General features: G+C 37.0%; 2 protein-coding genes across 3 annotated transcripts; one reads left to right on the plus strand and one right to left on the minus strand.

Moving 5' to 3' along the window:
• Positions 1-13: 13 nt before the first annotated feature.
• On the minus strand, positions 14-2,187 carry LOC127798959 (uncharacterized). Of its 2 annotated transcripts, XM_052332619.1 has the most exons (5): positions 2,029-2,187; positions 1,434-1,946; positions 1,278-1,330; positions 1,021-1,179; positions 14-768 (listed from the first exon to the last, which is right to left on the minus strand). In XM_052332619.1, the coding sequence occupies exons 2-5, from the start codon at positions 1,821-1,823 to the stop codon at positions 546-548; spliced, it is 825 nt and encodes a 274-aa protein (XP_052188579.1). In that variant the 5' UTR covers positions 1,824-1,946; positions 2,029-2,187; the 3' UTR covers positions 14-545. The 2 variants fall into 2 exon arrangements, with proteins under 2 accessions (XP_052188579.1, XP_052188578.1); XM_052332618.1 differs by lacking the exon at positions 2,029-2,187 and having other exon boundaries at positions 1,434-2,022.
• Positions 2,188-6,103: 3,916 nt separating this feature from the next.
• Positions 6,104-8,678, plus strand: LOC127800464 (uncharacterized). The gene is made up of 2 exons (XM_052335081.1): positions 6,104-6,430; positions 6,611-8,678. Exon 2 carries the CDS (start codon positions 6,730-6,732, stop codon positions 8,518-8,520), a length of 1,791 nt encoding a protein of 596 aa, XP_052191041.1. The 5' UTR covers positions 6,104-6,430; positions 6,611-6,729; the 3' UTR covers positions 8,521-8,678.

The following is an 8,678-nucleotide window of genomic DNA, read 5'->3' on the forward strand; positions in this document are numbered from 1 at the left end:
CAGCAGTATGGTGTTTATTTAACGAGCAGATGTGATTGATGATTGAGAAGTGAATTGGAGATTCGTCGGACCATTTCAAGTGCAATGGATAAAACTCCTATTATGAACCTCATTAATAATAGCATAAATTCCTCCATCATCACACTAATCATCGATATGGTATTGGTCAAGAAACCAACCAAGCCATCGAAGGCAAAAAGACATCTCCCGGAACGCATCATGCAACCATTTGGGCTATTCTCCCTCCTTCCCCTGGATCTGCCCTGCAGATCTGACCCATTTTTTTTTCTTTTTGGGGGGGGGGAGACCTGCGGATCTGGGGGCCAGCCCTCCCCCTGATCCGCCCCTGCCTCCTTCCAAACTGCTTCACATTGCCATCACTCGTGGAAGTGCAGATACAAAAATTCAACCTCACAATACAATTACAATTACAGTCTAAAAGGAATCAACAGCAGCTGCTATCAAAAAAAAAAAAATGAAAGAAAAGTGAAAAAAAAATTTATGTGCACTTTGGCCTGTTTCCCAACACAATATGCGCGGATAACTCAATCATTAATGGTGCGTTTGATCATAAGAACGCGGCGGCGGCGGCCGATCCAAGTGGTCATCCATGGTGGATCACCGGAAACGACTCTGTAGCCCGCGTTTCCGTACAGCTTGAGAGCTCCCCAATCATTTTCATAAGCCCTCAGCACCAGATACTCGAATCCCCAGAGACCAGACAGCACGTCGCAGGCTTTCAGCAATGCAGTCGCCACTTTCTTCCTCCTGTTCATCAATCAATGTTCACACAACTCTCTCACCATATTCAAAAGTAATCTGTTAAGTTTTTAAATTGATATGATTGAAATTGGGTGTCTTTTAAGTAAATTTTAGTCCAATTGTGAACCGGAGATGGTAATAGATATAGGAAATATAGCTCGGTTAAAGTGGTATATTATAGCTTGTAAATAAGCAGTTTCTACTTTAATTGTTAATGTATCACATCATAATAAGAGGCATCTAACTAACTAGCTGCACCTGAAATTGTTTAGCACTGCTATTCCGGAAACGTAGAGATACTCTTCTGCTCCAGGGAGATGTTCAAGAACAGCGTCGTCTCTCAGGACTGTGACATCTACCACTCCCACGAGCTGGCCGGACGAATCAGCGTTGGGCTCGGCAACCAAGCAAGCATATCTGCGTAAGACCAGATCATCCAGTTGATTTGAAGCTACCAGTCAGGTGTTGATTTCTTCAATAACGGAGGAAGAATCCGTGGCTAATGCTTAATTTACCTGTCTGGGGGTGAGTTCCTGAGTCTGTAAAGAAGTGCTGAAAGCACTTCAGCCTGCAAAGAAGAAACAGCACGAGAGATTGAATGAAACCCAATTCATGGAATGTGAATCCGCCATTAATTAATGTTCAGAATGGACGAAGGCGGCCGGGCAGACCTGAAAGAACAGGAAGAAAAGATCATTGAAGAGAAACATAGGGACGTGAAATGCTTCGGCCTGAACTTGAGCAACCATTCTCATTTCATCTGGGTCCTCGGCCAACCTCCTCACCTTCCATCCATGCTCTTTCGCCAGACACCCAAACTGATCCTCTTCATCTCCCTGCTTCTCGTCCGTTCTCCCTCCGCCCAACTCCACGCCCTGATCGGCCGATGCGGCAGAGCGGAGAACCGGAAACTTACTGCTTCTTCTGTCTCTGGGAACAGTTCCATGGTTGAGGAGACTCACTCTGAAGCAGTCGCTACCCGCGTTGAATCTGAATGAAATTTCTCGGCAGATTGCTCTGGACGTGAGGTTTGGTGAGTAGTTCGCTTGCAGATGAGCCATTTTCAGATGAAAAAGCAGCTATCTCGTGCATTTGATTCTCCAAGACTGATGGACACCTTGCTTTTATATTATCACCCGCTGCTGCTGCTAATTCACCCGTCAGCAAACTACATGTACTCAACGCTTCAAGAATCGAAATTGACGTTCAATTGACAAAACTAATACTGAAGAAACCAAAAAGCTAACATAGGTGGGGAAAATTTACCAGACGAAGTCACAAAGGGATAAGAAGATAAATGGATGAACGGTGAGTGGCTGTGCTTTGGTGTTTGCGGCAGACCACCAAACGTACGGCAGTTGCCGCGTGGAAGACTGAACAAGTTGGCGCTCCTCAGTGCTCGTGCTACTAGCAGCCTTAATGTCGGCTTCGTGCTGCATCGCACATTCATTGAAAGCGAAAGATATGTAGGTTTAAATCGAGTAAATACTGTAACTGGAACCCGGTTTCTGGTGCTCATGTTACGAGATAAATTGTTTACTGTACTTAGGACGAGAATTAAAGTTGTAATTCATTAAATTGACAACTTTGATATATTATCCGTCCGATCATTTGATCTATATTTTGAAGATGAATAAATACTTAATTCAAGGCATGTATAACTGGATATCTACATTTAAGGTGAGTATTTATTTAAATTATGTCATTTAAAATTTATAATGTATTGATTTTATTGTACCATTCATAAAATAAAAAATTGTTTAACCAAATCAAATAATCTTGAATGATGTGATGAAATCTTGATTATTTTACCAAATTCAGTTTTTTTATATTATTATTTTTATTTAATTATTTAAAACTTTTAGTTTTAATATCTATCTATTCTTTGAGAGCAAAAGGTGAAATCCTTCATCTTAAGGGCCTCCCGCAGTTCAGCTCCAAGATTTTTGCAGGAGAAGTAAATCACAGAACCCAACAATAAAATTTGAACACTGGACCTGTGACTGACTATATAACAGTTAGAATTCAAAACTCTTTGAGACCAACACATATACGGTCTCAACTGTTGGACTATGCTCGTGGGGTAATATCTATTTATTCTATTATATAAGTAAGCACTTGCAATTAAGAAATATGTCACTTATAATTGAGCAAAAATAACTTTGTTCTTATATTTACTGGTGTTATCATTTAAAATTTGCCCCCCAAAAAAAATATGTGACATTCAACTATTATCCATTGAATGTGAAGTTTAAGTTGAAGTTTCTTAGAGAAGTTAATAATTTACTACTAGATTGTATATTTAATTCAGTGGTTAGAATGTCAATTTCATTATTATATTTGTCAACAAGAAAATTCTTACTACTACAAATATAATAAAAATTATCCAATGACTCTTTCTCAATTAGTCTAAGTTAAACATAATAAGTATGCTAAAGTGAATGAAATAAAAAATACAAAAATCACACAATCGATTTGTAGTAGTTCGGCTCAATCGATGCAATCCACTACCTTAACTTCTCAATAAAGATTTTAAAGCATCCATTAAAACCTCTTACTTGATTTCAAGTATGCTCTTTAACAATTTTGCCATGCAATATATAATGATTTTACAATAAGAGATAATATGAAAAATGAATCTCTCAATTATAATTGTTTCTCAAAAATAAATACAGATGTTTGAACAATAGATGCAAACTGATTTACAAAGTTTTTGAGAGAAAATTTAAAAACACTTGAGCACTTGAATGAGATTGTAGAATTTCAAACTTGCAATGGATTCTCTAATCCCTTAAATACACTATTAGGCTGGTATTTATGAAATTCATCAACTATTTGAATTTAATAGCTGTTGATGGAGCCGTTGTTCGTCATAAATAATCTGCAAAACTAATCGTTAAAGACACATGAGACGAAAATGGTCGACAGGGTTAAGAGACAGTCGACCGATTTGAGCAAACCCTCAATAAACGGTCGACAAGCATGACAAAATGATTGACTAGAATGAAATCGATCGACCGAATTTCATGCAGTAGTAGCCGATTGCACATGATCGAGAGCTTGCATTTACCTAGTTGACTGTCTTGGACAGCTAGTCGACAACAAAGCCTCAAGCGGTCGATTATACCTCATATGTAGTTGACAACTTGGCTTTTACATTTTAAAATAATTATTTTATTTTTCAAGTGCTTAAATACCATTTTTTATAAATCAACTTTAAATGATAAAACTTTTTTTTTTTTTTCAAATGCTATCAAGAATTTTGAGAACAATATTTTGGCATTAGATGAATTTTTTTTCATGACGAAATTGATTTTCATGTAGGTGCTTATAAAACAATTCGGGTGCACCTAGAAACGAATCAATTAGACAATCATTTTTATTATTCAAATAATATTATTTTTAATCATCAAAACTAAAATAAAAAAACAAAACAACAAATGTATTCTTCATGTATGTTTATTAAACATTTTTATGTGTAAGCACCACAGCACACATGTATCTCTACATTATTACATATAAGTTGCCAAAGTGCACGTTTAGCACCATTAACCTTTTTAACAGATAAGCCACTTTAAGGTGGCCATCAAAGACATTATAAGGTGCCAAAGGCAACTAACAGAGGCGGTTACCTGTTTATCAAATAATCATTACAAATTTTAGAATTAATTAATGTAACCCACAACTAATGATTAAAGTATTATGAATATACTTATCATAATTCTACTGGCCAAGTTTGTAGCCTGTAAGTAACTCTAAATTTACATCATTAATTTTTTTTCATAATTTGTTCACACTCCCAAGTTGATAGAGTATAACTCTAGATATATTGTTCATGTACACATTGTTAGAATTTGTTTATATCATATTCTAAATGAGTTATCACTCATTAAAATTTTGAATTGTGAAGAATGACTTGATAAGACTGAGAAAACCCATTAAAGTGATATAATTAAATGTATGGGTCTAGATCCGTTTCAATATTTAATTATGTGTCACATGAAAAGGTATAAAAAAATTATAAATTATTGGATCATTTAATGGGGAACCCATATTTCTTGTCCCACATCTCTATCATCTCGACTGTCTCACCAATAAAAATAAGTCACATCACCAAATATTGATTATTTCAAATTAACGGCAGAAAACTTAATATTTTTCTTCCAAAATTCATTATAAAATTAATAGGAAAAAAACTCATTTATTCTTCTAAAAATATTATATCTGGACAAAATCTATCTCTTCATTTGGAAGATATGTGTTTTTTTCTCTGTTAATTACATAATGAATTTTAAAAGAAGAACGTTAAGTTTTTTGTCGTTAGTTTAGAATAATCACTGTTCGATAATGTTTATTTTCATTTGTGAGACAACCAAGAGAACAATATATATGGGCTATTTAATGGGAATGTCCATTCAAAAAAAACTCCAAGATCATATCATTGATTTCATCCAATATTTAATTTTTTTATCTAAGTTTACCCCATTCATGATATCCATACAATTATTGAAAATTAAGAATGAGTATTTAGTCAAAAAGGTGAACTTTTTCGTGTTGATTCAATTTTAGCAGTACCTACCCACTAATTTGTCTAAAGAAAAAATTTAAATAGTTGTGGAATTTGATGATTTTATAACCTTCTATTAGTTGTGTGTTATATTTGTTATATTAAATAACATGTTAAATTGAACAAATAGTATTAGTGTCAAATTAATATCAAATTCCAAACCTAATAATTAGTTTTCAATTTAATGTATGACATAATTTGATTTTTGGTCTACATCTTTTTTAACAAATTTGTATATGGTTGTTTTATAAACTTTGATTCCACCCATTCGTATTTTTTTATGATTTTTTCTAATATAAAGTTATAAAATATAAAAAAGAGATGGAGAATCACAATGTAAAGTCATAAAATATAAAAAAGAGATCGAGAATCACAATAATTATAAATTTTAAAATTATTCTTTTTAATGTTAGTAAGAGACCTTAAACGTTATTAAGAGATTGGTTGAGGGGAGAAAAAAAATAAAAGAAAAAATAAATCACATTCTTTTAATTTTTTTTTTCAAATCCTTCCCATGATTTTTAAATTAAAAATAGTAATTAAACACTAGTTTTATATTTTATAAAAACTAAAAATAAAAACTAGAATTAGAAAGAGAACTCCAACGTCATAGCTTTAAAGCAGAAAGATAAAGGACAATTTAAATAGGGTAATTTTACGAGCATTATCCTCGTGTATAACCTGAATTTACATTTTTCCCAGGTCTAATGAGGGGTGGAGGGAGGGTAGAATTGTCATTTCGAGATTAAAAAATGAAGAAGAGCCGATGAGCAGGGGAAGCAATGTATGAGTCATCGCACACTAATGAGATTGGGGAAGGCATTAGGAAACACAGCGAGCTTCGTCGTTGTGGAAAATTAGGGCACAGAGCAAGAAGCATCGGCCTCGTGCCCATCTGAATTGTAACCGGCCATCGTCACCGGAGCCTCTTGTTGACGGCGAAAACGCTTATATCTCACTCTGTTGCATGTGTTTTGTTCTTATATTTACCCCAAAGCCTCCCCCGTTTTCGTCGCAGCGGCGCTTCCAATTGTATCTCCGCCGCCGCATATTGGGTGTCGGATCTCGGGCCAAGATCGCGGAGCTCATACGTGCGGCCAGGTGATTCTATCTTCTCTCTCTATCTCTCATACAGATACAGGGTCCGAAATTAAGAACCTATAATTGGAACGCCAAATTTTAACTCGAATGAGCACTTACTGTTGTCCTCGTATGAATTCCATCAATTTCCTCTTTTGTTTGGGAAACGAAGATTTAATCGTTTACTTCTTGCTGTTGCAGCAAATCAACACCACCCCTGTACATTTGGAAATCCGTACCGTTGAGGACTTGACAGCGGCAGGATGAAAAGTTTTGAATAATAAGGAGCTGGAGTAGGGGTGTATTGGGTATATTTATGTATGGCTGATCAGTCGATGACCGTACTTCCTGATTCATCGTCTCTTGATTTGACAGATTACTCTTTAGTTATTGGGCAGGAATTCCCTGATGTTGAGACTTGCCGAAGAACCCTAAAGGACATTGCCATAGCATTGCATTTTGATCTTCGGATTGTGAAATCTGATCGTAGCCGGTTTATTGCCAAATGCTCAAAGAAGGGTTGTCCCTGGCGTGTACATGTCGCAAAATGCCCGGGGGTTCCTACGTTTTCAATTAGAACCCTTAATGGAGAGCATACATGTGAAGGAGTTCGCAACCTTCATCATCAGCAAGCCTCGGTTGGATGGGTTGCCAGGTCTGTTGAAGCACGGGTGAGGGACAACCCGCGGTATAAACCCAAGGAAATTTTGCAAGATATTCGTGATCAGCATGGAGTTGCTGTGTCTTACATGCAAGCTTGGCGTGGCAAGGAGCGCAGCATGGCTGCATTACATGGAACTTTTGAAGAAGGATATCGCCTTCTTCCAGCATACTGCGAACAGATAAGGAAAACTAACCCAGGAAGCATTGCATCGGTTTTTGCCACTGGACAAGAAAATTGCTTCCAAAGGCTCTTCATATCTTACCGAGCATCAATCTACGGTTTTATAAATGCTTGTAGACCACTTTTGGAACTTGACAAAGCACACCTGAAGGGGAAGTATCTGGGTGCATTACTTTGTGCTGCTGCTGTTGATGCTGATGATGCCTTGTTTCCGTTGGCTGTTGCTGTTGTTGATGTGGAAAGCGATGAGAATTGGATGTGGTTTATGTCTGAATTGCGAAAGCTTCTTGGAGTAAATACTGACAACATGCCAAGACTTACAATACTTTCTGAAAGGCAACCAGGAATCGTTGAGGCAGTTGAGACTCATTTCCCAAGTGCATTTCATGGTTTTTGCTTGAGATACATAAGTGAGAATTTTCGTGATACATTTAAGAATTCCAAGTTGGTGAACATCTTTTGGAACGCTGTTTATGCCCTTACAGCAATTGAGTTTGAAAGCAAGATATCTGAGATGGTAGAAATATCACAAGATGTCATACAATGGTTTCAGCAATTTCCACCCCAACTGTGGGCTGTTGCCTATTTTGAGGGGGTGCGATATGGGCACTTCACATTGGGGGTGACAGAAATATTGTATAACTGGGCCCTTGAGTGTCATGAACTACCCATTGTACAGATGATGGAACACATCCGCCTTCAGATGTTATCTTGGTTCACTGAGCGTCGTAATATGGGCTTGAGATGGGCCTCAATTCTTGTACCAACGGCTGAGAAGAGGATTTTAGAAGCAATTGCAGATTCTCGTTGCTATCAAGTACTTCGTGCAAATGAAGTTGAATTTGAAATTGTGTCTACTGAACGGACAAATATTGTGGACATAAGAAGTAGAATATGTTCTTGTCGACGTTGGCAACTCTATGGTTTGCCGTGTGCACATGCTGCTGCAGCACTCATATCTTGTGGTCAAGACACCCAGTTATTTGCTGAGCATTGTTTCACAATAGCTAGCTACCGTGAAACCTATTCACAATTGATAAATCCAATTCCAGAGAGAAGCCTATGGAACGAGCCTGGTGAGGGAGCTGAGGGTGGAGGTGCTAAAGTTGATATTACAATACGCCCACCCAAGACCCGACGACCTCCTGGAAGGCCCAAAAAGAAGGTTCTTCGTGTGGAGAGTTTAAAGCGTCCCAAGAGAGTTGTCCAATGTGGTCGCTGCCATATGTTGGGACATTCTCAAAAGAAATGCACAATGCAAAATTGATCCTTAATTAGTTGACAAAATTAGTTGCCTTTTATGTTTCTGCAATTGCCCTAGATAAATTGTGCATGTAAGCTTAGTCTGTGTTCTTTAATACTCAGTTGCAAAATAAGTAGTTTGGCCCTTTATAATGTGATTTCACCTGTGTCCTTAACATGTTA

This window comes from Diospyros lotus, chromosome 4 (genome assembly GCF_014633365.1).
Source record: "Diospyros lotus cultivar Yz01 chromosome 4, ASM1463336v1, whole genome shotgun sequence".
Classification (NCBI taxonomy): Eukaryota; Viridiplantae; Streptophyta; class Magnoliopsida; order Ericales; family Ebenaceae; genus Diospyros; species Diospyros lotus.

Bases quoted from the DNA above. Each gene is read 5' to 3' on its own strand.
- LOC127798959 (XM_052332619.1), bottom strand. From the start codon at position 1,823: ATGGCTCATCTGCAAGCGAACTACTCACCAAACCTCACGTCCAGAGCA. The intron at 1,331-1,433 runs GTCTGCCCGGCC...TCTTCTTTGCAG, and splicing joins TTTTCTTCCTGTTCTTTCAG to GCTGAAGTGCTTTCAGCACT. The intron at 1,180-1,277 runs GTAAATTAAGCA...GGTCTTACGCAG, and splicing joins AGGAACTCACCCCCAGACAG to ATATGCTTGCTTGGTTGCCG.
- LOC127800464 (XM_052335081.1), top strand. From the start codon at position 6,730: ATGGCTGATCAGTCGATGACCGTACTTCCTGATTCATCGTCTCTTGAT.